Raw genomic sequence first — 26,829 nt, 5'->3', positions numbered from 1 at the left:
GCTGTTCCCTTAAGTCACAACAGGTGGAATTGCAGGGCTAGTAGTATGAGTACTTAAAACAGGCTGGCACTGCCCAAGCCTGGTGTCCTGGAAGGAGACAGGACAGACGCACAGACACGCACAAGGAGGTCCTGGGGTCAACCACGAAGCCAGGAGTGGTGAAGCAAAGAGAAAGCAAGAAGTGCAGAATGCTCTGCAGAAGCAACCTGGCATGTAAGTAATGCTGCTTCATTGTCTTTCTCTCACTCATTCACCTCCAAGTAGCAGCTTTGCACAGCTGTGCATGGACATGCCGGTCTTGCTGGTGAAGAGATGCTGATTTACTTCCAAAAAAGCTCAGAAGAGCAGAATCAACTCATAATGTGATCTCCCTTCTCTGTGGTAGGCTTCTAATCTTCCATTCCTGGAAATAAGTTTAATTACCATTACAATCTTTGCACTGATTGGAAATAATTGTTAGTATTGCGGTCATTACAGCCTTTGGAATGGCAGCAGGGAGGCAGTCACAAGGATGTGGGTTTGGGACTGTATCACAGCAAAGAGTGGGTTTCTGCACACCTAAATGCTTACCATGCAAATTCCTTTTGGATTTTCAATGCATCTGTATGCAGAAATAATGCAGACTTGGAGAAGTCTTGGTTTCACTTTCCAGCCCAAGAGACCTGAAACAGAAATAAGAAAGAAGTGAACCGTTCAAATCCCATCTGAAAAGCAACAAGTTAGTATGGGGGCACATCTAACAGCTTAAAGAAGCATCCAATCAGATCATCAGCACCACCTCAGTGCAAACTTCAGCCATCCCATGGGGAGCATCTAGGCATTCTTTCTCATTTGTTGTCCGAAATATAGTGCTCATCTCTCAGCTTTGCCTGGAGCAAAAGGGATTCTTAGCTAGGAAGGCAACAAGTACTGCAGGAATTCCTGAAGGCTGTTGATTTAGTTGATAATCTCCAGCAGTATCAGCCTCTGCTCATTGTATCACAAAATCAGCACGCCCTGCTTGACCTCTCCATATTGTAAAGCAGGCATCAATTTGGAACATGAAGGGTTTATTTTCACTATGTGTTTGGGTCAGGCTGATCTTTTAACAAGTCCAGCACTCACTCACCTCCACAAAGTGCAATGAAATCCAAGGGGACGGGTGGCTTTTCCCCATTAGCAGTCATTGTGATGGGGCCCATGAAGATGTAAAGAGCTTTGATGCTGGGCAGCAGGACAGCTGTGTCTGTGCTTTGCTTCCAGGCACCATGTACTGCCCCCAGCATCCATGTCCTCCTCAGTGCAACCCCAGCAGTTCTGCTCAGCATCATATGAACAGCAGTTTGCATCCACGCAGCTCACCCCCAGTATAAGTGGGTCTGATTCTAAAAGAATTTGAGGGAGAAAATGATAGATGTTACTGCATTCTGTATGTTGTTTCTTAGTTATGGGAATAACAGCAAAGCAGACTTGTCGTATGAGCCAGCTCTCCATGTTCCATTGATCCCAGTGCACGTCCTTGACACTGGTCATTGTTAAGAGCAATAGTTAATGGCTAATAGATTACATACTGTTGATCCCCATGTGAGTACACCGGTATCTCAGGTGAGAAACTTGCAGCTGAGTCAGCAGAATTTGGGAACTGAACTCTGCTTTTTCATACCCACTCAGAGCAGCTCCTTGCTTGCACTTGCATAAGTAGTTTCAAATCCTGATCTCCTCTGTATCATCAAATCTGAGGACATTTCCTCCCCAGTGGCCAAGTCAACCCTCCTAAGGAGAGGAGGGCTCATACAGCAGCATGCAGAGCCCTCTTGGCAGTTCTGTGCAGTTCAGCTTTGAAAGACGTGATGCGGGGGCAGGAAAGAGGAAGGAGCCAACAGTTCTGATGTCGCAAGATGAAAGTTGATTCCACTTCAGAAAAGCAAGATTTGAGTTGTATCTAAAAACAAAACAAAACAAAACAACTACAACCAAAACCCCACCAGCACCACAGGAAGAAATGAGTACAAACCCAGCCCGCAGCTGGTGCTGATCCAAAGAGAACCACATCTGCAGTATCAGGAGGGGGCACAGCCTCTTGACCACAGGAGCAATTGTCCAACAGTGGCTGCTCCTCTGCTGATCCCATGGCATCCATGGAGTCTATGCAACCCCTCTTGCATGGTGTGACCCAATTTGACTTCTTTTAGATGCTACAGGGAGCACACAAGCCTCGTGCTTCATGCCAGACCCCACGAGGATGCAAGGGCTCTCTCAGAACCACCCATGGGAGCAGTATTAATGCAGATTGCGTGTACAGCCACTTACTTGCACTCCCACGCAGCTCAGCAGCACTTTCCCTTAGCTGTGATCTGAGATTTAATCCTGTCCTCTGACTGAAGGCAGCAAATCCAGCAGCAAAACTCCTCTGAAAGCACAAAGGAACCCGAGCTGTGTTATCAGTGGGCTCAGAGGGATTCTCCTCCAGCACCTTCAATTGTGATTGCTTCATGCAGAGCACCCAACAGTGCTCAGCCATGCACTGAGTAGCATCTCTGGGCACACAGAATAGCACAAAGGGTGTTTCCATGCAACCTGCTCCATGGGTCAGCCCAGACTTTAAGTAACGTGTGGCTGTGCACAGGATGTGCCTCCATTCATTCAGCAAGTGATGCAAGGCAACAGCATCAGAGCAGGAGCGGAGCTGCAGATGTGTGCAGTGCTGCTTGCAAACTGTTATGTAGGAATAACCACACCCATGTGGCCTCAGAGATGCAAAACCTTATTGCTCTTCCAGGTGCAGACCACTCTGGCACATCTTTCTAGGCACAGGTATAGCTTCATTTCTAAAGTGACCTCCATAACCCCTCACTGCCCAGCAGCCAATTGCTTTGAGAAGGAATCAGGCCAACACAAACCTTGTTAAGAAGGGAGAAAAGCTGACCCATGACCTGTCCTTGTCTAGCCCTGCACTGAGTGCAGGAGGGCAGCAGCAGCTACAGGAGCCCCTTGGGTCTGTGTTGTGCAGCACTGTTTGCTTTCCACAGCACACAGTTTGTTTGCCCTGCTGGCTGTCTGTAGGATATGTATGAAGAAGCATTTTTCATGCTCAGTGGGTTAATGATTAACCAGAGACAAGTGGACACCAAGCAATTAAAAGTCCCAATACAAGGAAGAAAGCAAAACAGAGCGCCTTTCATCTTCACACGGAAGCAAAGGCATTTTTCTTCTACCGGGAATTACCCCTAATAAAACAAACCCTATCACCTGACGCCCAGAAATCAAATTCCTGTGACTGTTTATAAAGACTTTCCTTGGCATCCATCATCTTCTCTATAGCTTGTAAGAATTAATGGGTAGATCAACAGCCTGGAAATGCATCTGCTCACCATGGAGAGTCCTACAGCACACTGTGAGTTAAAAGCCTTGGCTTTCCCTGGGTCATCACTGATATCAAGGCAGGGAAAAGCCATAAATATGCATCCTCCTATGGGCACATTTCAGGGAATGAGCAGCTTGGTTTGGTGCTCCCCTAAGCCATGGTTTGAGTCCTGCCAGGACTAAACAGCTCTGCTTCTCCACAGGGTTTAAACCTCCGCACCTCATCAACTTTGTCAGCAGCCAAGGGGAGAAATGGCCCAACTCTACCACGTCCTTGAATAGAACAGGGAAGCAAAGATCAGAAATCAAATACGGGCTCCAGACAGGAACTGCTCTACACAAGCAGGTTTTCCCAAGGAGCGGTTTTGGCACGCGGTCTCACAAAGGAACAAACCCTTCTTTCACTGCATGGACAACAAACCAGCACAAGTGGCATTAGCCCTTGGCAAGGGTCATGAGGGCAGCCTAGCTCTGGGCACCCTGAATTTTAGCAGCTTTTGGGCCATATGTGAACTTCAGCCCTCTGATGGGCAGTTCTGATGTACTCGAGTAACACCAGATGTCACTTCTGACTCTGGATCAATCCCAATCTGGCCAACATTGCTACTTGTGCTTTGCACATCACTGCTTCAGCCTGTCCAAGAGACAGCCACAGTCGGTCTGCAAGCCTGGCATTAACTGGCTTACAGTAAAGCCAACTCCTGCCATCTGACGTGGTTGAGGATTGCTGTGTTAAGATGCACAAGTAGTCACAGTGCCACGTAGCAAAACAGGCAAGGACAGATATCAGCTCCTCATTTCCTATTACATTTCTTGACAAGTGATTAAATGGTGTATTTCTCTCTAACAGCCTCAATGCTCTCATCATCCAGGCAGAGAGATTATCGGGTGACTTGACCATAAATCATTTTTGCAAGTGCTGTTATTCACCAATTTCCTTGCCTTTTCCAGGGAACGCAAGAAGAATGACTTTACTGGCATCCATCCTCCTGCTCTCCTTCCTCCCAGCTGAATCTGCAAAAAGCAGATATCCTCCCAAATCAAGTAAGTGCAACCTACCTGGGGCACAGAGGTTTGCAGGCCACATTAAACCAGATGGTGCACTCCTAAGGGAGAGAGAAGGGTTTGGGGTCCCCATTCACACCCACCACTGCCTTGGGATCTTTCAGAGCACACCAGGACACGCAGCCCTTTGCACAACCATGGTTGCAGAACACGTGGCGTGCACACCCAATGCGTTTTCTTCTTGCAGGCTTAAACCCAGTGTTCGGACCACAGCAGGTGTACGGCCTGATCGATGGCTCTGTTACCATCAAGTGCTTCTACCCTCCCACCACGGTGAACAGACACGATAGGAAGTTCTGGTGCAGGGAATCCTCCAGGAGCTGCCCAACTGTGGTATCCACCAACGGGTACATAGCACAGGGCTACCAGGGCAGAGTCTCCATCACCGACTTCCCGGAGCAGGGTGTCATGCTGGTCAACATCTCACAGCTGAACCTGGCAGATCGGGGCACCTACCAGTGTGGCATTGGGCTCAGTGGCAAAGGGCTCTCCAACAAGGTCAGCCTGGACATTTCTGAAGGTAATCACAGCCTTTTTCTTTCCCTTTCTGATAGAGCTCCATGGGATGTCTGCCCAGGAAGAGCACCCAAGAGCTCAGGGTGTTCCATGCTTCCAGGGTCTTTTTCCCCACTAATGTTCTTACAGAACATACTGTTCTTTGACCAAAAATCTGGCATAGAAGTCAGATATAAAACTCTATGTGACAAACCTCAGCCACTGAAACACAGGGAGAGGGGCTCACAGCAGGACTGCCCGTCACCCAGCTTCCAATAGGGAACACACTGACTGCTTTCTGATTGCACAGGTCCAAACATACCCGAAGAAGCTGAGCTCTTCTACGTGGAGCTGCACGGCTCTGTGAGCATGAGCTGTGACTTCGGGGGGGATTACGCCAGCACAAGGAAGTTCTTGTGCAAGATGGAGAAGGGCGGCTGCCGCAACATCATCGACACGCATGGGAAAATAGACGAGGATTTCCAAGGGAGAGTCCTGCTGAGCAATGAAAACACAGAGGGTGCGTTCAGCATCATGATAAACCAGGTGGCCTGGGAAGATGCTGGTCTGTACCTGTGTGGGGTTGGCTCCTATGGAGAGTATGGAGAAACGAAGGAGCTGGATTTGCACGTCTATGAGGGTGAGTGAGCTGTTCCCAATGCTTTGTTTCCCTTTAGTCTCTGCTTTTCTTTAGAAGCGCCATTAACAATCTCACTTGCACAAGGAGAACTTAAAAACCACCTTTCACTTAGAGGGGCAAGAACTGAGAAAGGCTGACACACAAAGGCTACAACCATCAGAGGATCTGGGATAGGGAAAGGCCTGGCAGACCCCTTGGGGTCAATTCTGACAGTGCCAGAATAGTCCCCTCATATCTGCACCCTGAGCACCGCCTGGCTGTACTTGAGCTTTACCACATGGCACAAGGCACAGCAGGTCAGGCTGCTCATTTTGTTCTCATCTCCAGGGACAAAAGCTCCACAAGGAAAGCACACAATATTTGGAGTAAAAGGAAGCTCAGCAACTATCGATTGCCACTACGACCCAACCAAGAATTACTTGCTGAAGTATCTGTGCAAATGGAGAACAACAGGCTGCGCTCGAATCATAGATAACACCGGCTTCCTGCCGGGTCCTTATGAAGGACGAGTGGCCATGTTTGACAACCCAAAGAATGGCACATTCAGCATCGTCCTGAACCAGCTGCGCAGCAGCGATGAGGGCTTCTACTGGTGCATGACAGATGATCACAGGGAGAGGAAAACAACAAAGGAGCTGAAGATCGTAGAAGGTATGAACCCATAAGCAGCAGTTCCGCCCTCTTGATACAAACAAGCCAACCTACCGTGCTTCACAGAATCGTTAAGGTTGATAAAGACCTCAATGGTCATCATGTCCAACCACCACGATGGAGTAGATCTCACATTTTGGGAAGAGATGTGAGTGAAAATTCTGCTGTCATGAGGCAAATCATTGTGACAGTCCCCTCCCCCCCCCATGTTTTAGAATGGAAACGTAAGGTTTTGGCCATAGGGGGAAGTGTTTGCACAAAGGACTCATCACAAGTACTGCAAAAACCAGCTTTCACCTGATATCTATGTGGGATCCCCACCATTAATTTAGTAACGTAAAGGGCCAGTTTCTCTCAAGGTCAGACCTCCTGGTTCACCATCTCAAGCAGGTACCAATCCCACTGCTGAACCATTAACTGCAGCCTCACATTGTGTTTGCCCTCACAGGAGAGCCTGGATTGACAGGAAAGCAGGAAGTGCAGGCAGAAGTGGGTTCACGGGTGGACTTGACATGCTCCTACTCATGCAAGTACTACTCCTATGAGAAGTATTGGTGCAAGTGGAGCAGAGAAGGCTGCACCCCACTGACTGCTTCCGACCAAAGCCACCCGGGGCTGGATGTCAGCTGTGACACTGCTAACAAAACACTCATCCTGAGCCTCGACCCTGTGACAGTGGAGGACCAGGGGTGGTACTGGTGTGGGGTGAAGCGCAATGGCCGCTATGGGGAGACCATGGCAGTGTCCCTGCAGGTGGATGGAGGTGAGTCCCAGGGAGCGAAGCTCAGGGGAGAGGGGAGGGGGGGCACCTACTGAGAAGAGTCCCCTCCTTGACCACTAGGTTGCAGCACCTCGAAACAGAAATACTCCCCCATGTGGGCTCTCCCAGTCTGGCTGCTTTGGTTCCCATTCACAAAATCCTTCCGGTCCCACAGTCACTTCCTCCCAGCACTATTTTCAACCCCATCTTCGCTAATAGTTGCTCTCACAATCCATAACATCGCTTGAAATGGTGCAGCCTCCAACATTAGTCGCACAAAGGGCTGTGTGTAGCTCCGAGGGGCTCATTCATCATTATAGACAGGAAAGCACTGGGAGGGAGAATAGAAGAGCTGTCCCCCAGTTCCCTACGAGCAAGCAAGGGGCTCAGCATCAGCTTTGGAGCAGTACTTTAGGGTACTCAAACCTCACCACCCTTCTTACCTCCACCACGCAGGGAAAGCTGCCAACATCAGCCCAGAGCTCCTGGATCTGGAAGCCAGCAATGCTGCTGCTGCTGCTCCTGATGAGGCTGTTCCACAGGGCAGAGCCAACAGCGATGCTGGGGTGCAAAGGGCAGCTGCCTCAGAAAGGTCAGTCCTTCCCCAGCCTCCCTCATGCATTAGTTTTGCTAAGTTAACTCGCTGACAGGCAGTTTGCACACACTGCACGCAGTTTAGCAATGAAGAAAGTATCTTTTTCCCCAAAGAAATAAGCTCAAAGCATCAGAAGGAGCAAAAAGTCACAGCAAAAGACTTGGAATTGCTCTCTAAATAAGGTAAACACCGTCTCAGAAGGAAGTAACTGGAAGTTCCAGGTGCAGGAAAGTTGATTTAAAGCATTTCTGTCAAGATTAAAGAGCCTTCCTTCACACATTTATTACTCAACTGCTACTGCAGCTGCTTGGGCAATACCTCCATCCAACACCTTCACTGATCCTCCTGTGATGTGCTCAGATCAGTTCATTGATTGCATTACATCACACTCCCCCAGATCTACCATCCTATATAGACATGCAGATGGAAATCTATGTACACCGTACAGTCCGGAATGATTCTGTAAGAAAATGCTTTTCACAGCTCAATGCTTCACCTTCCTCACTTCCAGCTCTGAGCAAAGCTCTGGCTCCAACACTCTTCCTTTAATCCTGGGTCCCGTTGGTGCAGTGCTCCTGGTCCTTGCTACAGCTTTTGCTGTCTTTAAGTACCGTCAGATCAGGCGATCAGGTGAGTCCCTGCCCTGTGTAAGCCCCCACGTGTCGCTAACATTAAGATGAAAGAAGCATGCTTAGTGTGTGCTGCCTAAAGCTGCTCCCAGTGCCATTATGAATCCTTCTCCTCTGCAGACCTGGTGTCAGTGGGCAGCTACAGAACCAACATCAGCATGTCAGACTTCGAGAACGCAAAGGAGTACGGAGCAAACGACAACCCCTGCATGAAGCAGAGCCAGGAGACCCAGCTGGGAGGGGATGGTATGGCACTGCTCACAACCCCAAGGCAGCAAGGGCTTGTAGAAGCCCAACAGCTGCTGAGACATCACACCTTAACATCTGCCTTTCTGTCTGTGCAGAATTTGTCACCACCACCACAGTCAACGTTGAAAGCACCGCTGAGACAAAGAAGGCAAAAAGGGTAAGGGGAGATGGGAGAAAGCACACTAACCTGCAGCCCTGCAGCATCACCAAAGCAGCTGCCCCATCACCTGGGCCCTATTTGTAGCCTGGGTGACTGTAACCCCTCCCAGCCCATGCACTCCAAGCCCTGCCCTGCCTTGGGTGGGATTGTGCTGCTGGTGTGGCACCAACACACAGCACAAGGTCAGAGCACCTCTTTATAACCCCCAGCCACAGGTTGGCTATAGCTGCGGGTGCCAAGAGTTGAACCAGATCTGTACAGAGACCCTCCTCAAAGCCAGGAGCCCCAGCTTTCTACCTAAATAGTTTTTGCAGCTATTCCCTGCCTCGAGAATCCACAAGCTCAGGCAATTTTTGTTCACCAACCCAAAGGACGAGCAATGCTTTCCACACACACCCCCCCTCCCCACCACTGACCATGTCCTCCATCCCTCCTGCAGGGCTCCAAGGAAGATGCTGACCTCGCCTACTCTGCCTCACTCCTCACCCCCAGCACCGTCACCCAGAGCCCTGCGGGGGACAGCACAGCCCCATCTGAGGCCCCTCCTCTGTGGGGTGGCTCAGTGTGAGGATGAGAGATGGGGACATGTAGTAGGGGGGTGTCTCTGCTATGGGGCTCACTGCTAGAGCTCAGCCCGCTGCACTGCTTGCTGCTGCCCCTGTTTGCTATCGCTTGATTTTCTGTCTTTAAATTCAGCTTGGAGCAGAGATTCAACCAGAATCATAGAGGCTGAGTCCCAGCAGCCCCAGCACAGCCAGGGCCCTCTTCAACGCTCCCAAAGACTACAAGATATATGTTTTTAAACCTTATCTTTTAAAATTTCTTTTATTTTTTATTATTTTTTTTCCCCCTTCCCCTGGAAATCCCTTTAGGGCAATGCCTTTCGCTTTTGATTCCCCTCTGCTCTCCTGGTCATAGGGCAGCAGCTGCAGACCAGGAGTGCCTGGGGGTCCTCATGTCCAATAAAGATACAAGCAGCTTTCAGCAGACCAGGCGGGCTCTCAGTCTGTGGCAGAGCACGGGGAAAGCGCAGAATGGTGTTAATTAATATGACAACCCATTTAACTGATTAAGCAATAGGCAGCAGAGGTCAGACGACCTGGCTGGTTTTGTGTTCCTCCAGGCAGAAGCAACGACGGCTGTAATTAAAACAGTGTTTGTTGTCTCCCAGTCTTATCCTCCAGAGTGGGTTATTCAACAGAGAAAAGCAATTTAGTTGTGCATGGCCGTGTGAGCCCTGCTGCCTGTAGGTCAGGTCCTGGTGAAGAGAGACAGACACCCTGCAGGTGAAGCCTTGCAGGAGCGGTGAGGATGGAGATGTGACAAAGAAAAGCAGCAATTTGCCCTAAACACAAGACATTCTGCACATCCCCAGGCAGCAGCCAGGGCGGTGAGAGCCAGAGAGAATGGAGGGGATAGGCAGAAATAGCACTAACCTGCTCAGGTTCCCTGGTTCTACCTCAGTTATGTGCATCTCTGACAGCAAGTGGTAAGATATAAAGAATAAGGAGCATTCCTGCATCCTCCCCTCCATGGAGCGGGGCAGCAGTGGGCGCAGCAGGGACAGGATGGGTCTGTGCCTGCCTTCGGTTGCTGGGAGTGAATGAACAATTCTGGTGCAATAGGAAACACATCCCCAGGGGCTGAGCAGCAATAGAGCTGCAGGAGAATGCTGTGGTTTGGAAATCTCCAGCAGGAGAAAACCCCTTTCTCTTTCCCTTTGTGAAGCAGTTTCCTCCTCCACCTGCCCCAGGGTGGCCTTTCCTCTGCAGTAGCAGAGTGCGTGGATAGGAGCATGGAAGTCACACTGCAAAATGCTCTACATGAGAAAGTAACTGAAGTGAAGGAGGGCCTAGAAGCATTTCCTTTTTGGCACCAGCAAATGTTTGAGCAAGGATGGTGAGCAATCACTGTGTGTGCAGCCGTATGAGGCTAAAGAGCCCCAAAGAGGTGGGGATGGGAGGAAGGTATCCATCGTGCACAATGGAAGTGATCCCATGGATGAACATGGTTGCGCATCGCTCCAGTTTACATCTTGGAGTTTCCAGCCTTGGGGGGTGTGAACTGCAGGATGCTCCTCTGCCCCTTGCAGCCCCACACTGAAGCCTCACACTTCAGCTCCATAGCCCTGACAGCTCCACACACCTGAAAGCAAACCAAATCAGACACCTCCTGCCTCCCGACTGCTCTATCAAATGGAAACAACCCAGCATCACTTGTGGGTGGGTTGTTTTTTCTTCTTCCTAAGAGGACAAGTCAGTAGGCATTACAGCCACCACCGTCAGAGGTTAAGTGGTGCATCTGATGGCATTGCCACAAGGGGCTGTGCCTGCTCTGAAAGGGCACCACGGTGAGCTCAGAGTTTCACCAACTCGAAACGTAATTCCTCCGAATTCTGATCGAATTCAGCACAAACTCGGCACAGTTTCAGGCTGGGTTGGTTTGTTTACAGTAAGTGCATCAGCCTTCCACAAACCTCCTGCTGAGTGTCAGCAAATGCACACCAGAGGTTTCTTCCATTCAGCAACCACACATCTTCTGTAGAACGCTTCATTTCACTGATACTGCAGAAAACATCGTCTGGAAAGGAAACAGATTTCCTTGGCTTGCATTACCTGCAAGGACTTGGCTTGCAGTTCCTGCAAGTGTTTGTCACCCACCACCTCCTTTCAGCCCAAGCTGAGCCCAGAGTAGCAAATGCAGCTCTATGGGAGCAGTTCCTGCTTGGTACTCAGCACTCATTATCATACAGTCCATATACAAAGAGTTGATAATATAAACAATATTTTTATTAAGTTATCGTAGCTTATTGCCTGCTAGCAAGAGGACTCTTTAAAATTCCCCCCTTGGAAAGTGTCGTTTGATAGGAGTCAGAGATGTGAATGCTCTGTTGATTCAAGCAAACTCCACGTTGCCATCCAAATGCAAGACCCTGTGGCTGCATGAGGCTGGTCCTGAGCCTGGCAGCACACTCAGTGCTTGATCAAGTCATCAAGAAATGGCTCTGGGACAGTGCATTCCTGGGGTGTGCAGCCCCTCAGCATCTCTGTTAGCACCCGGTTCCTCACTATGGGGATTTCTCCATCCAGTCCAGCAAGATGTCCAGCTCGCCCAGGGATTTCATTGCTGCTGATGTGACATTCAGCTGAAATGGATGTAAAGGAGCAGGTTGCAAGCAAAGACTGTGGTACCACCAAGTGTAACAAGGCTGAATAGCTGCATTAATTACTAGGCTTAATCATCAACTTACCCCTTCATAGTTCACAAGTATCTGCTTAAATCTCTCAGCAGATTCCTGTCCACACAAGCACTTATTTTCATCGTGCTAGACAAACGAAATTGAATTCATTAAGCTGGAGGGTTTCGTTTTCATAGAGTCAATCACAGAATCAATCACAGAATCAATCACAAAATCAATCACAGAATCACCCAAGTTGTGGTAGATCTCCAAGATGATCCTCTCCAACCATCCACCCACCACCAATACTTCCCCACTAAACCATGTCCCTTAGTACAACACCTACATGCTTCTTGAACACGAACATTTGAAGGATGAAGGGTTGCTTTCAGAACTACTACACAGACAGAGACCCCCATCTGACGTCCTGTAATCAGGCCCCATTGAGAGCAGTTTACCTGGGCAGACCCAATGCTGGTTTTATCATTGCCATGGCAATGAATGAGCACGTACATCGATTTCTCAGTGAATGCATGAACCCTTCACATCGTGCTTCTTCCTATTCCTGTTAAAAGCTTTCCTCTAAATAAACTTATGAAACACTGGGGTTTCTTTGCATACCAAATGCCAACAGCTGAAACTAAGCTTTAGCAACACGAGACTCACGCAGTGCTCGAGTTTCCTTTTGATGCTGAGGAAGGAGTTGGCTATGCTGCTGATCTTTCGGTTGATGTAGGAACTCTCAGTCTGGCAGTGCTTGAAGACTTTGTCCATGTAGAAGTTGAAGACTTTGTGGGTGATGCAGCATTTATCTGAAGACTTAAGGGACAAAATCCTCTTATCCCTTGTGCTTCAAACCCATGTGCACAGTCCTTGCTCACTCTGTGCAGGAACCACTGCAGGACCCCCAGCTCCTTGCACAACTTCACATCACTCCCTCCTCCTTTCCCTGCTCTTTCTTCCCATACCCTTCACAGGAACTCAGGTGCCATCTCAACACCCAGCAGCTCTCAGTCCCGAGCACAGTTAGCAGGGAGGAATGAGGCATAACAGGGCACTGAGGGCACCCACCTGGACCCTATGTAGGGAGTGTGGGTGGGATAGGATGCTCAGCGTCCTGATGGGGTCCCGGGCTTGCTGTGTGAGAAAGAGAGACACAGTGAGGGACCAGAGCAATATGGGAACACAGTCTGCTCCCCAGGAACCCTCACCAGGACTTACAATGTTGGTTTTGATGGCGGTGAAGCTAGTCCTGATCTCACTCATGCTCGCTGAAATCCTACATGGGCCAAAGTGGAGGATCGTGTTCCCAGCTGTGGGTAGCATGGTGAAGCAGCAGGTCATGGTGCAGAGGCAGAGCAGCACGCGGGAGCCCAGCATACCTGGTGTATCCTCACAACCTTCCCTCTACATAAGAATAAAAAGCACAAAAAATAATAAATGCCCCCTGCAAAAGCAAACAGTTCTTATCAAGACTTCCAACAAATAGTCATATTCCTGGAAACACACAGGTTTTATACAGTACTGGTGGTACACATGCATGTGAATGCGTTTAAAAACAACACTGACTGATATCTCTTACCCATTTCTTCTTTCTTTGCCAGTTGCAAGAAAGAGAGAGAGAAAAGAAGGAATATTTACACTTTCCCTATGGAACAGCACGGATACTTTGAACATAGGTTGTGATCATGACACTCACAAATAAAGCCCTTGCAGAACCTGGTTATAGGAGATGCAGATGATGCATGGTGGAAGGATAAAGCCAGCACTTTACCTGCTCCGTTGGCACGGGTCAACCTGTCCCACCGACGTCTGGCCCAACGAGCTCCAAAGGACGTGTTTTTATCCAGGAACTGGGAGGAAACAGCTCATGGATTAACTTTTGGGATTTTTCTTGCTTTTCCCAGCTCCTATTTCCCTTTGCAACTTACTGAATTAATTAGCAAGCGATAGGGACCAACTCCTTCACCCACAGGTGTTTCCCTACCATATGGGGGCGGGAGATGCTGGCACGGAGTGTTGGGAGGATGGGAGCGAAGAGAAGCACCGGGCTGCGGTGGCAGCTCCAGCCATTGAGTTGTACCTTGGTGGGAGGCATCTGGCCCTGCAGCAGGGGTTGGGAAGGTGCTGAGCCCCTTCTCCAGCTCTGTCCTGGCATGCGGGACCTTTATCCCATGTTTTAGGGGGACCCTGCCCTCAGGCTCACTCCTGGGGTGGATGGATGCTCATATCCACAATCACGTCCCCAGTGTTAGGGGACCCGAGATGCTTGGGTACAAAGAGCTTTGAGACAACATCCTGAGGCCACAAGATGGTTTCCAAGAGCACAGTTAATGGAGGTGATCATTACACACAGCCCAGGCTGGTTGGTTGTTCATTCCTTCTGGACATAGCCACACTCAGCCAGCAAACAAATGAGCAGCTAAATAACCTCCCCGGGCTGCCTGTACCCAATGGGGATGTACTGGTGGACCTGGGGCAACCTCCATCCCCACAGTGGTGCAGAGCAGCACCCTTGGGGGCACAGCTGTTGCAATACAGGGATGGGGTGTGAACACCTGTGGGCCACTGAGTTTTGCTGGCTGAGTAATTTATTGATAAAGAAACTCAGTCTTGAGAGTATATCCATCATCACACCAGGGCAAGCAAATAGGCTTTATGCCCAGGCTGATCACTGTATTGCATACAGCTGAAATGGCCACAAATGCACCCACCATGCCTCCCTGCTCCCTTTAAAAGAAACCAGCCAAAGGCAGCTCTGCACCCACCTCAGGCTGGATGTCATCTTGTCAAAGCTTTGGAGTGATCCTCAGCAGCACATGCCTGTTAATCTGCACCTTCCTTTCCAAATCCCCAGCTGCTGCTCGTAAAATTGCAGCAAAAGTTTTGCTCAGAGCAGAGGGGAAGAGGCATGCAAGAACCCAAACGTGCCTGCAGCTTTCCCAGGCACACTGTGTACACCCAGCCCTGCAGGGAAATGAGGGAAGAGCAGTGAGTTCTTACTTCATTATGTAAATTGCAGATGAGAAGAAAGGATTTCTCTTTATTCCTTTTGGTAACAAAACCTTTCCCTTTTTGGTAACTGGCACCCAGGAGGCAGGCGAGCCCAGCACCAATGTGTGAGAAACCCAATGCAAAATCCACCCCATGGGGGAAGCTGATGGGCGATGGGGTGATGCTCTGTTTTCCCCTCTCAGCAAACATAGCAGAGGGTCTGGACCATGTGCCAGCTGCATCAGCAGGAGAATATCCCCAATAAACCAGCAAGCTGTGGCTCATGCTATCTGGAAAGGAAGAGGAAAAAAAAAAGAAGTAGGGATTTTTGAAGCACAGTGTGATGATGCAGCTGAGATCAGATGGTAGAGTGGGAACTGAATGCCTGGGGCACATCCAGCATCGTTCAGGCTCTGATGTGTGGCTGGACCCTGGGGACGTGCCCCTGTTCCATCCTTCCAGACAGCCCAGAAGGCGGCTAGGACCCAAATAACTTGTCACAGCAGCACATGGTAGGGTTTGCCATCTCCACTGTCACCGTGATCAGGGTTACAAGGTAAGAGGACAGGCCCTCCGCATCACTAATTTGACTCCAAATCTCAAATCAGAAGAGGAAAGCAGCCTTTGAGCAGCACTTTGACCAGCCCCTGCTGACCCAACACCACAGTCATTCAGAGATCCAGAAGCTTTTATTTCATCCTAAAAAGCAACCAGCCAAAAAAACCACCACCAAGATACCCTGACCTCAATAGGAGCTGCTCTGTCAATGACTGACCACATACACAGGTTGAGTCTGGATTTCCAGTAAAGGATTTCAGAGTGATAATGTATGTTTCAATAGCATATCTCAATGTAGTTTCATGCTATAAGAGCATGCTTTGCAGACCATCCTTGGTTTGTCATTCAGTTGCATTACTCATTTCACAGCAGTTTTAGGTACTCCATCGTATCAGATCTGAAGCTGATAATGATTTGTACACAGATCTCCAGAATGAGAAGACATGAATGACAGAAATGCCAGCACTCATTTTAATAAAAGAAGAATCCAGATGTAATAAGCAGAGAACTGCAATAATACGTGGGCTCAGGGAGCAACTCATGCTGTGCATCAGGAGAACATCCACAAAAACCAACTCAGCCAGGCAGGGCAAACATAGAAAAAGCATATTGTAGAGTTTGCCATCTCCATTGGTGATCCTGCAGCTCATCAAGACCTTGCCTAATGTCAGGGATCACTGTCAAGCTACTGCCTGACTCTCAAACCCAGAGCCCATCTCAACCCCCATTGGAACGAATGGGAACTCCGAACCCAGGGGTTGCCCTGAAGGCAATCACCACATCGTGTGAGCTGCTGCTCTCATGGAAACACACTGCAGTGCTCCATCCGAGCCCCGAAAACCTGACTGCTCTGCTCTCTCTTAATTAGTGCAATCCATTCTCAAGCAGGGAACTGCTATCAGAGCAGCACCGCCCGCTCAGCCACAGCTGCTGACAAAAGTAGAAAATTGTTTTTCTTAGTAAACTCGTCAAATGACTCAGAGTTCTGCGCGGAGTAATTGGCTGATAGGTGTGGTACATTGTGTGCCCTCTTCTCAGTCACGTTTCTAACCAAAACCACTTGAATAATTCTGAAATTCAGGCTGCTCTCTGCCTCCCAGGCTCAGCCTCACCCGGCGCATCAGGGACGAGTGATGCCTAAAGCCCAGGGAGCCAAACCCACACTGATGCCCACATTGCCATCAGCAGGGTGGCAGTGCCGGGGGTCACATCAGGGCTTGAGACCCAAGAAAGGTACCCAAAAGCTTTGTTCTTCCTCTACCCAAAGCTGCTGCCCTGAAGTTTGTGATTGGAATGTCCTGTAGGCGTTCCGCCTTGCCAGGCATGTTTCTTTCCTCAGGTTGATCTTCATCTGGAAGAGCCTATGTTGGCCAGGACACCAACACACAGCCCAGGGATATCATTGCTTATCACATATGCAAACAGAGCAGCTCATACCCCACCACCAACACCTCCACAGAGCTTTGGGAGAGCATCCCCACCATCCAACCCAGAGCATCCCCTGGGGGACACCCCCACCATCACTCTGCAGCTCTTTCAGCCATGTAGGGTATTGATAGCACAACCCTATACATCCCATCCTCTGCTCCGGGGTCCTGCTGTCCTTTCTGGTTGTCCCCAACTCCTGGTTGTGCATCACAGAAAGTGCCGCTGCTTCAGCCACCGCCTTCACAGTGCCGACGTGATGTCACACACATGAGTCACTCTTGGCAGCGCTGTCACCAAGCCAGGATTTTACCTAAAGAGGTTAAAAATAAATGTAAAAAAAAAAAAGAAAAGAAAAAAAAAAAAAGAGAGTTTTCATATTTTTCCTCTAAGATTCATCTTTGCGGAGGGGTTTTGCGCATCGGCACAGCTGTTCTGCAGAAAACCATTAATTTAGTCACCGGAGTAGGAGGGTGGGGGGTGGTGAGGGTTAAATACTTGCTAACCCAGCTTTGATAAAGCATGAACTCATGTTCTGGTTGTTGTCATCAGTTCCATCTTCCTCAAAGGGAAGCGCACAAGGCACATCTTAGCATCATAATCCTGGCAGGTGCACCAAGCAGGATTGAGGCAGGGAACTCATCCCTACCAACTCCTGGAGTTGGATGGGGAATCAAATTGCTCTCAGAGAACTCCTGCCCCAACCCCACAGCAGCAAGGGAGGTTTCCATAAGGCTTTGCAGTCCTTGCTCGAGCACACGGTGCGCTCGTGATCGTTTCACCAAGATTTCACAGTGAGCTTTGATGGTTCACTTCTTCCCTTTTCCCCTCCGTGATAAGGAAATCAGCATTTCAGCAAAAACTGGGGTTAAAGAGCCTGAGAAAATCTGCCTTGCTGCTGAACACGAATGAAAGCTCCCACTGATGCATGATGCAAAGATCAGCGCCCATGCTGAGCTACGCATCCATTCTCAAACAACACACATCTCCGATATCAGAGACTCAAATCAGCCAACGAGATTAAACCCAGCTTTAATCAATGAGGCTTCTCAGTTTCCAGGAGGTTTAAGAAGCCTTTTGATGTGGGTGTCTGACATATTAGCAACTGGGATTCTCTAACAAATGGTGACAGTGATGCAAGGCAAGAGGAGGCAGTGAAGCCGAGCTGCAGTGGCAGCAGGGCTCAGCTCCTCGCGGGGAAATGAAACTGTACTATAGAGTGTTCCTTGGGGGGAGAGCTGTGCATGAAAAGCAATTGAATAACATTGACTTCTACTTTTCAAACCCACAAGAAGCCCTGTACACATCTTCCCTGTAGAATCTGGATGTAATAGGCTTAGTTTTCTAATTTTAAACCCTTTTCCTCTTTTGCAATCAGAGCTGCAATCAGGATATCCATTTTCTTGTTACCATCTATTGCAGTGTTTCACTTCTTCATGCAGTATGGGAGGATCACTTCTCACACTCTGTTTGGACCATGTGGAAGTCACGTCCCCCATAAGCAAGAGCAGGCCACATAGAGTCATAAAATCCTTAGAATTGGAAGGGACCTTTAAAGATCACACAGTCCAACTCCCCTGCAATGGACTGTGTCTCATAGAGCCATGTTTGCCTGGGAGAGCGAAATATGCTGACAGCACAGGCACTAAATGATGCCTAATAGAGGAGAAACTGACAGCTATCAGCTCGATTTTCTCAATTATCTGGGGAACAAATTAATCATCCTGGTGGCCAGGCTGAACTCCCATCCACTTACCTTTCACCAAAACCGAAACACGTTTCATTGCATGAGCTGTGCATCACCCAGAGCTCACATGCAGGTTTCGGTCTGGGGTTAATATTGCCCCGAGCGCAGTTCAGGGTGCAGATATCACAGCCCCAAGGTTTCGTCCCCATGAGGAGGAGGAGCACAGAAGGAGGGAGAGAGCAAAGGGTTCCCCATCTCATTTATCATTTCTTAATGGAAATGTGGCAAATCAACATGGGAAATGTTACCAGAAGGATTCTGACATGCAAAGTGCTCATTCACATGGAGCACCCCAGCATGGTACAGGGATTGTCCCACACCCCAGCGTGTGCCTCTCCATGTGAACCCTTGGGAAATGAGATTCCATCCATTGCAGCAGCACATTTTTGCCATACACAAAGTGACCAACAAACGTCCTTCCTCGACTTTATAGTTTGTGGCCAGACAAGAGGAAAAGGCAACGAATGGCTGCTCTTCTCTGTCCTGAGCAGGCAGCAGCCAGCAAGGGAAGTTCTCTTCTGATTTGTTTCCTTCTTCTCCTCCCCACCACCCTCCCTGCCTCCCCGATCTCTTCTTTTTTTTAAGCATTTATTTCAGCACGTGGGGGGTTTCCACCATTCAGACTCATCTCCAACTTCCCACTTACAGATGTCTGAAGGGACATGGAAAGCAGCGCTGCCACAGCTCTCCTCTTGCTGATCTTTGCCTCTTTGTGCTCTAAGCACCCAGCAGGAGGTACCTGACATTTAATGAGAATGTTTAAATCCAGGTGGACATTAAATAGATTTCATGTTTATTTTTTTATCAGAAATCTCTGCTTCCTTACACACAGGGGGTCAAATGCTGATTATTTCCCTTCTTCTGCAAGTGGCATGGAAGCAAAGTGCAGCCCATGGCCACCATAGAACTCCCAGTTTGGGGGGAACTAAATACACATCACCAGCTCAAAATAAGAAAGTGCAAGAGGATGAAAAACTCGAGCCATTCTATTTTCCTGCATAGTTTTCTGAAGGAGCAGCAGTGCCAGCAACAAATTTGGGGTGACTGTGCTGGGAATCTGCATCATGAAACTCTTTCCTTGTTCCTTGTCTTCGCCTTGGAAATATCAATTGTAATTCAACCTGACTCGGCCACCACATTTCAGTCCAAGGCCAGTGATACCATGTCACCAAATCCATGCCCAGTTCACAGCAGTGCTAGATAGACAGTCCCCCCCGCTCCACCCCACTGCTATTTGGGGCAGGTGACAATGGCACGAGGGGAATCCCAGGGGTTGTGGGGTGACAGGCACAATGCATGCAAACACAGCATCACAACCAGCACATGCTGCTCTGAACACAATGGGCTGCCAGAGAAAACCCAGGATTTCTCAACTGCTCTGCAGCATTCAATGAGCAAAAAAAAAACCACCACAGCTTCATGCCCAGCAGCTGGGAGCTCAGGGCTGGAAACGTGGCACTGCCAAGGTGTTGTCAGCTGCAGCTCACTATGACATGCTGGTCTTGTGCCTGCTGGCAGAGCTGGTTTCCTTCACAGTGTCTGAGGTGAAGAGAAAAACTATATTGGCAATACATGGATCTTTTAGACATTGCTGAGCAGTGCTGCACAGAGTCCAGGGTGTTTCATTCTTTCAGCTTCTTGTACTCTCCTGCAGGAAAGGAGCTGGAGTGCACAAGGTGCTGGGGGAGCATAGGAGGGGATGATGATCTAACTGGCCCAATGTATGTGCCATGTCATATGACATCTTGCTGAAAGCTATAAGACAGAGGAGAGCTGGCTGGGTGGCAGCTGCTGCTCGGGGACTGGTTGAGCATTGGTCAGCAGGTGGTGAGCAACTGCTTTCTGCATTGCTTCTTCGGGTATATATATATTATTATCATCATTAGTGCTATTTCTTTCTACCTTAGAAAATAGTTTTAAACTTCTACTTTATCTCTCCTTTCTTTCTTTCTTTCTTTCTTTCTTTCTTTCTTTCTTTCTTTCTTTCTTTCTTTCTTTCTTTCTTTCTTTCTTTCTTTCTTTCTTTCTTTCTTTCTTTCTCTCTTTCTCTCTTTCTCTCTTTCTCTCTTTCTCTCTTTCTCTCTTTCTCTCTTTCTTTCTCTCTTTCTCTCTTTCTCTCTTTCTCTCTTTCTTTCTCTCTCTCTCTCTCTCTCTCTCTCTCTCTCTTCTTTCTTTCTTTCTTTCTTTCTTTCTTTCTTTCTTTCTTTCTTTCTTTCTTTCTTTCTTTCTTTCTTTCTTTCTTTCTTTCTTTCTTTCTTTCTTTCATTTCCCAGTTTCCTCCTCCTTCCCACTGGGTGAAGGGCTGTTTGGTTCTGAGCTGCTGCTGCTTAAATAACCCAGCACTAAGCAATGCATTGCGCCGTTCTTAATGACTCTAGAAACTCCAGTTAGAAATTCTATTTAGACTCTACTTAGAAGAATCCATTCAGTTCTATGAGCTGTGAGAGCTCACTCCTTCATCTAATTAAAAAAGATACTGCAAGTTGCAAATCTCCATTGCCCCGTGTTTTTAGGTTAGGATTCCAGTCTTGTTTAGTTCAAATGGAAGTTCAGGACTTACTAAGAAATTCTTATGTAAGATTGTGTCATAGTAGAAGTTGCATTAAAGGTCACAAAAATGTGTCTATTCATGATTAGTAACCTATTCCGGGACTCTTAGATGTTACATGACAATACAATTCATGACACGGGTTAAATTTCCATAGAGTAATTTGGGATTTATCTCTTGAGGTTGGGATGAGTCAAGCTGCAGATTCCGACAAGTGCTAGAAAGCTGCTTTCCAGAAGTGAAAAGTCCAACTTTGTGCCTTGACAGCAAAAGATCGTGAAGGAAAAGCGATGTGTTTCATGTGTCAGAAACTGTTAGTCACCAGAGAGGGTGCTGCCGAGAGAGCAAATGGGTGTTTCATAGTGGGTGAATGAGAGGCAGCAAAGCCTCCACTTCCCCGGTGTCGCTGACAGCAAATAGGGATGGATGAGAAGTAGGGAACTGGGGGAAAGAAACGTGATGTTAAACAGCATGGAAATCTAGGCAGTTCCTACAGTTCTATGATAGCCCATGAAATACACCATGTTCCTTTGTCCAAAGGCAATGATTGAGACCCAGAGGGGAAAAAAAGAAATGGGAGAAGTTGCCCCTATGGAAGCTGCCGGCATCAAAGAGTGCAAAAGGCTTTTGAGTAACGTTTCCTTCCTGAAACGACCTTCTTGGCAATCATGAAAGCTGTTTCCTAAAGGTTTAGAAATACACCCACGTCCTCGGACACTCTTTAGGAAAGGTGCTTTATTCATTCATGCTACTTGCATCGTAGTACTGCAGAGTCAACGCGTTTCCACAGCACTAAGCGGTGGTGAGTCAGAGCGAAACTGCACCGTCAAAATCTCTGCCATGGTGAAGGAAACGCAGGTAAACACGGCCAGCATCGTGCGTGCGCAGGGCAGTTTCCTTTGTGGAATGGACGCAACTGGCTTACAGGGTGTGCAGCTGAAAAACAAAGCAGGTTCCAAAACAGGGAGGAGGGAACTGCATAAGGGCGCTGCTCAGCGTGGTCTGGGTGCTGTATTGAGATGACTTCATGGAGAGCAAAGATTGCTGAGAAGAAGTGAAGTTTGGAAACATGAGCTCAGCTCCTTGGCAGGAAGGAAAGCGTGGGACGACCCCAGGCCAAGACCCCTCAGTCAGCACCATGGCCAGAGCCCAAGTCTTGCCATGCCAACGCCGAGGCGCGAGCAAAGCGCTCAGACTTGTGCTGAGCAACCCTTGCAGAGCATGGCACGGTTTGCAAGGAGGGTTCCCAACATTGACCAACCAAGTCACTGCTTTGGTCCCAAGCTGCACAGAGAATGGCGTGAGCTCCAGGTGATGCCACGTCCCTGCACCCAGCAGGAGGGTTCCCATGGAACTCAGCAGCCACCAGGTCGTGCTCACGCAGCTCTACCAACCTGAGGCAGCTTGGAGTTATCCAAAATATGACCTCACACCATGAAGTGAAAGCACGGAGCTGTGGGACAGCGACAGTGAAACGGCCACACATTTCATTAATACTTGTACACATTAATGCTACACATTTTGGTCTGAGTCAGCTGCTGTCCTTCTCCTTCCTCATGGCCTCTCGACCTCACTGCTGATGGTCAAGGGAAGAAACCACACCGAGGCTTACAAACAGGGGAAGAAAAGTGGGGCACGGTCCCCATGACGCACACTGATTCAGATAGAATTTCTGTGCCTCTACAGTGATTCATTGGGAAAACTCTTCCTCCCAGCCTTTGGGAAAGGTACAACATCAACAGAAGGAAAACAAACCAGACAAAACCCCTCAGCGCTGCTGTGTTTAGAGAAGTTACCTCGCCTGATTACAGACGCACACTTCATCTGCCCTTACTCATGCAAGTTCTAACACAAAACTTCCTTTTGTTTTCTAAATCAAATATAAATAGGTGTTTTCTGCATTCTTCCACCATTAGTTGTAACAAATTCCTTCAGTGAGGTCTGCAAATTCACACTGAAGGAGGCTCAAGGTGGTGAAATAAATGAGAATTGGAGTGACTTGTCCCAAGCAATAAGCTGGAGGCAGCGTGAAGGGAATGCCGCATCCAAATAGCAGAAAAGCCTTCAAGGAAGACACCAGAAAGGCCAAGTTAATCTCTGCTTTCTCTTTCTTGGATGACAGTCTTATCATCAAAAGGAAGCAAGTATAAAACTATATAAAAAGTGAGTGTGAAAGAAAACGGAAGAAAGAGAGACGTCAGTGGAGTTATCTTCAGCACTGCAATGGTCACTTTTATCAGTGGGGAGGAGAGCACACCCAGTTCATGGAGCTGGTGCTGGGGGCTTGGCTTGGGCTGTTGTCCATTTCTTGGAAACGAAACTGCATCCAAGGACAAGAAAGAAAAGGTTTCATGTTCAGCTTGGACACGTGAGCGGCGCACATCGATGTGCAAACAGTGGGTCCCATGATAGAGTGCAATAAAACTCAGCACATGCTGCTAGGAAACACAGTAAGAAAGTGATAGTTGTTCTCATTACTAGTAGGGAAGCATGCAGAGCCCAAGTCCCCATCGTGTCTGACCATGGTAATGCCTGGGTAAAACACCAGCTGAGGGCTGTGAGAGTTCACATTGGCTTTGCTTTAACTCCACTAAAAAGAAGAAAAGAAGATTCAGAGTGTTGCATATTTGCATCACGGTGCTAAAGGAGGTGAGAGTGTTTGAGCAGGTTGGTTAAGAGCAATGCCGGAGTGCTGAGCACCTGGACAGCTTCACTGAGTGCTGTGATGCTCAGTGCTGGGGATCACAGGTATCAGCTTGTAGAGAGACTTAAATATAGAAACACTTTTTCCCCCGAGAGCAAAGCATTCTTCTAAAAATAAAAGGTGGCTGCGAAGTGCAGATGTGAGCTCACACAGCACCTTTCCTTCTTCGTTTTGTATCTGACGCCTCATTTAAATTTACAAGAAGCAAGCAATAGAAAAAAAAAATGCAGAGTCTAAGCACAAAAGATTTAATGGGTAGTGAGGAGGGGAGGGGGGTCAAGAGAACAGGAAACCCAAAGTTGACGGGAAACCCAAGTGACATTTGGGTTTATTGAGTGAGTGACTTATACCCTTAATATCACCAGTCAGGAAGGAAACTGCGATGCTTTGAGAGTATAAATGAGTGTCTCCATCAAGGTGAAGGCTGCAGAGCTGTGCTTTGCCCTCCAGTGGCATCCAACCAAGGACAGCAGCAGAATAAAGACCCCAGGATGCAGACCTGCTACCAGGCCCTGCTGCTGCTGTTGGCTGCTTGCACCCTTCCTGCCTGCTGCTCAGAGCCCACCTGCCTGCACTTCTCCGAGCTGCTGCCCGCCCGGCTGCGGGAGATGAGGGTGAAGTTTGAGGAAATTAAGGACTATTTTGTAAGTACGACAAAGCAGTACCCTGCTTCTCCTTCTGTTTCAGGGGGTTGTTTTGCAGAGCTGAGTGATTTGGGTGAGGGAACAACAGGTTCCTCTGGGCAGAAGCAATTTGGCCGTGTGCTGCGCTATGGGCTGCCCTTCGGTTTCATTGCTTGCTGAGAGATATCACGAAAGGTTTTTCTTCCTTGTTTTAGTTATAATGAACTCGAGACGTTTCATAATGTGAGCCTTACTGTGCAGACTTCCCCTTAAAAGTCGCAGAGCAAATCACGCACTGACTTAGCAGCAAGGGATTAAATTCATCAGGGCAATGAGCTCCGGTCTCACTGAAGCCAGCAGTGTCTGAAAAGGGAAATCTTTTGCTACAGACTTTCTCTGACAGAGCCACAGAAGCCTGAGCGATTGCCTTGTGTCAAATCTCATTGCTCTGCATATAGAGCAGCATTGAGCACCCGTTGATGCTGCAGGGCTGCAGGGATGGGTGCTCACCCTGGGGTTCCTCCTTCAGCTGATGCCATCATGCTTGAGCAACAAAGCAACATAACTCTCTGGATTAAAAGCCAGATGAGCAGCACTGCTTGTATTAGCTATGAAATTATTAGACTACAAGCCTGCTGCAAGTCTTTCAATTAATATTAGGAATAAAACTTTCTTCTCTCTCAGAAAAGCTTTTGAGCACTCTGGGACCATGGGGTGATGCTCTGTGCAGCATCAGCTCAGCCCTGGCTCAGGAGCCGGAGGCACAGAGAGCCCCTGGAGATGGGGTCTCAGGGGGGTTAAAGCATAAATGCAAGCAAACAGAGCAGTCGTTGAGTGAGGCAAATAGGAAAACAGAGCTGCAATCTTCTATTGCATTCTCCTACAGCAATCCAAAGATGACGAACTTGACATCCAACTGCTCAGCTCTGAACTGCTGGATGAATTTAAGGTAAGGATTACTATTCAAGTGCAAGTCCACTGCCCTTCTGCATCTTTCCACCAAAGGAAAATGATCCTGATTTGGGATGCTTCCCACTGTCCTTCTTCCAGCAAGGTGCCTGCAGCAGGGCTGATGCACACTCATCCCCAGCCTCTGAGCACCACTGCTGGGGTTCAGATTGCAAAAGCACAGCCACCAAAGCATCCCCTCTTCTCCCCAGGGTACCTTTGGCTGCCAGTCTGTATCAGAGATGCTGCGATTCTACACAGATGAGGTCCTGCCACGTGCCATGAAGACCAGCACCAGCCACCAACAGAGCATGGGCGACCTGGGCAACATGCTGCTGGGCCTGAAGATGACGATGCGACGCTGTGTGAGTGGGCTCTGTACTGCAGGGGTGGTCCCTGGGTCTCCCTGAGGCAGGGAGATGGGACCAGGAGCCAGGCAGGGGGGGCAAGCAATTAGTACAAGCAAAACCCCAATGAGATGGAGTCCCTCCTTGCCCCTGCTCTATACCTAATAATCAGAGAGATAGGGAGGATGCTCAGATCACTGTCTGATGCAATCTAATGGAGTGGGGGGGTGGGGTGGGGGGGGTGCATCCCTTACCTGCATGCATTGCAGCAATGCTGCATCCCCACTGCTGGAGCAGCTGACGTGGGCTGAATCACCCCAGGAGCAGCAGGAAGGAACAGCACTGAGTTAATGCACTGCCCCTCACCTCCACAGCACCACTTCTTCACCTGCGAGAAGAGGAGCAAAGCCATCAAGCAGATCAAGGAGACATTTGATAAGGTGGGTGCCTGCAAGGGTTGTTTTGCTGCTGGATCCACGCATGTTAAAGTCGTGCCGACGCAGAGCAGCGCGGTGCAGCTCAGAGCAGCCACTGTGTTCCTACAGTGGGAGGGGAGATAGAAGGGGTTTCGGTGGAAGGAGAGCACAGCTGGGGGTCTGTAGCCGGGCAGGTGATGAATCACGGGCTGACTTTCACCTGCAGATGGATGAGAATGGGATCTACAAAGCCATGGGGGAGTTCGACATCTTCATCAACTACATCGAGGAGTACCTGCTGATGAGGAAGAGGAAGTGAGCACACACACACAGCTGCTCTCAGCCCAACCCTGTGATGTTACAAAGCACATCGTGCTGTGCTGGGGCTCAGCTCAATGCTTCTAGCTCAATGGCAGCTCCACGTCCAATATTCTATTTAAAAGTCGGTTCTGTTTTGTTTTTGTTCCTTCCGTATGAGTTTAATATTTATTTTTTTCTCCCCTCATACCTCAGTGTCCATGTTTACAACGCTGTATTATTAGTTGGTGAACTATTTATTGCTCAGTGTTCTGTATTGTTTGTGATAGTGCTGTTGTTATTCATTGCTTCAGAGCTCCCATCCCCCTGGGGAGTGGGCAACGAGCTGAGTCTACCCTGAAATGCAATTGCTCTGAACAATTGGGCAGCAGCAAACCCAGCTCTGGGCTCAGCAAAGCCCAACTGCAAAGCCCAGATGAGCCCTCAGCTCCTCTTCC

At 48.7% G+C, this 26,829-nt stretch overlaps 3 protein-coding genes and 1 long non-coding RNA gene across 4 annotated transcripts; 2 read left to right on the top strand and 2 right to left on the bottom strand.

The window, feature by feature from the left end:
- Window positions 1–201: 201 nt before the first annotated feature.
- On the top strand, window positions 202–9,351 carry PIGR (polymeric immunoglobulin receptor). Its single transcript, XM_072356129.1, is given in 13 exon segments — window positions 202–213; window positions 4,294–4,386; window positions 4,595–4,927; window positions 5,213–5,542; window positions 5,870–6,193; window positions 6,642–6,956; window positions 7,410–7,495; window positions 7,497–7,545; window positions 8,060–8,089; window positions 8,092–8,178; window positions 8,298–8,423; window positions 8,522–8,583; window positions 9,026–9,351. Coding segments are annotated over 12 exon segments (1,950 nt in total). The 5' UTR covers window positions 202–213; window positions 4,294–4,307; the 3' UTR covers window positions 9,155–9,351.
- On the bottom strand, window positions 306–2,392 carry LOC140262040 (uncharacterized). Its single transcript, XR_011905801.1, has 5 exons — window positions 2,290–2,392; window positions 1,643–1,921; window positions 1,109–1,364; window positions 571–662; window positions 306–403 (listed from the first exon to the last, which is right to left on the bottom strand). It is a non-coding gene; the product is annotated as an uncharacterized lncRNA (long non-coding RNA).
- Window positions 9,352–11,653: 2,302 nt separating the features above from the next.
- LOC140262149 (interleukin-20-like) lies at window positions 11,654–13,649 on the bottom strand. The gene is made up of 6 exons (XM_072356339.1): window positions 13,539–13,649; window positions 12,986–13,171; window positions 12,836–12,901; window positions 12,431–12,583; window positions 11,837–11,911; window positions 11,654–11,731 (listed from the first exon to the last, which is right to left on the bottom strand). Exons 2-6 carry the CDS (start codon window positions 13,142–13,144, stop codon window positions 11,654–11,656), a joined length of 531 nt encoding a protein of 176 aa, XP_072212440.1. The 5' UTR covers window positions 13,145–13,171; window positions 13,539–13,649.
- Window positions 13,650–24,231: 10,582 nt separating this feature from the next.
- On the top strand, window positions 24,232–26,393 carry IL10 (interleukin 10). The gene is made up of 5 exons (XM_072356225.1): window positions 24,232–24,384; window positions 25,250–25,312; window positions 25,524–25,676; window positions 26,033–26,098; window positions 26,301–26,393. Exons 1-5 carry the CDS (start codon window positions 24,232–24,234, stop codon window positions 26,391–26,393), a joined length of 528 nt encoding a protein of 175 aa, XP_072212326.1.
- Window positions 26,394–26,829: the final 436 nt, after the last annotated feature.

Source organism: Excalfactoria chinensis, chromosome 23, assembly GCF_039878825.1.
Source record: "Excalfactoria chinensis isolate bCotChi1 chromosome 23, bCotChi1.hap2, whole genome shotgun sequence".
Classification (NCBI taxonomy): domain Eukaryota; kingdom Metazoa; phylum Chordata; class Aves; order Galliformes; family Phasianidae; genus Excalfactoria; species Excalfactoria chinensis.
This window is presented reverse-complemented; position numbering and strand designations above follow the sequence as displayed.

Excerpts from the sequence above, each read along its gene's own strand:
- LOC140262149 (XM_072356339.1), bottom strand. The coding sequence starts at position 13,144 with ATGCTGGGCTCCCGCGTGCTGCTCTGCCTCTGCACCATGACCTGCTGC. Across the intron at positions 12,902-12,985 it reads CCGCCATCAAAACCAACATT|CAAGCCCGGGACCCCATCAG; the intron begins GTAAGTCCTGGT and ends TTTCTCACACAG. Across the intron at positions 12,584-12,835 it reads ACTCCCTACATAGGGTCCAG|TCTTCAGATAAATGCTGCAT; the intron begins GTGGGTGCCCTC and ends TTGTCCCTTAAG.
- IL10 (XM_072356225.1), top strand. The coding sequence starts at position 24,232 with ATGCAGACCTGCTACCAGGCCCTGCTGCTGCTGTTGGCTGCTTGCACC. Across the intron at positions 24,385-25,249 it reads AGGAAATTAAGGACTATTTT|CAATCCAAAGATGACGAACT; the intron begins GTAAGTACGACA and ends ATTCTCCTACAG. Across the intron at positions 25,313-25,523 it reads AACTGCTGGATGAATTTAAG|GGTACCTTTGGCTGCCAGTC; the intron begins GTAAGGATTACT and ends TCTTCTCCCCAG.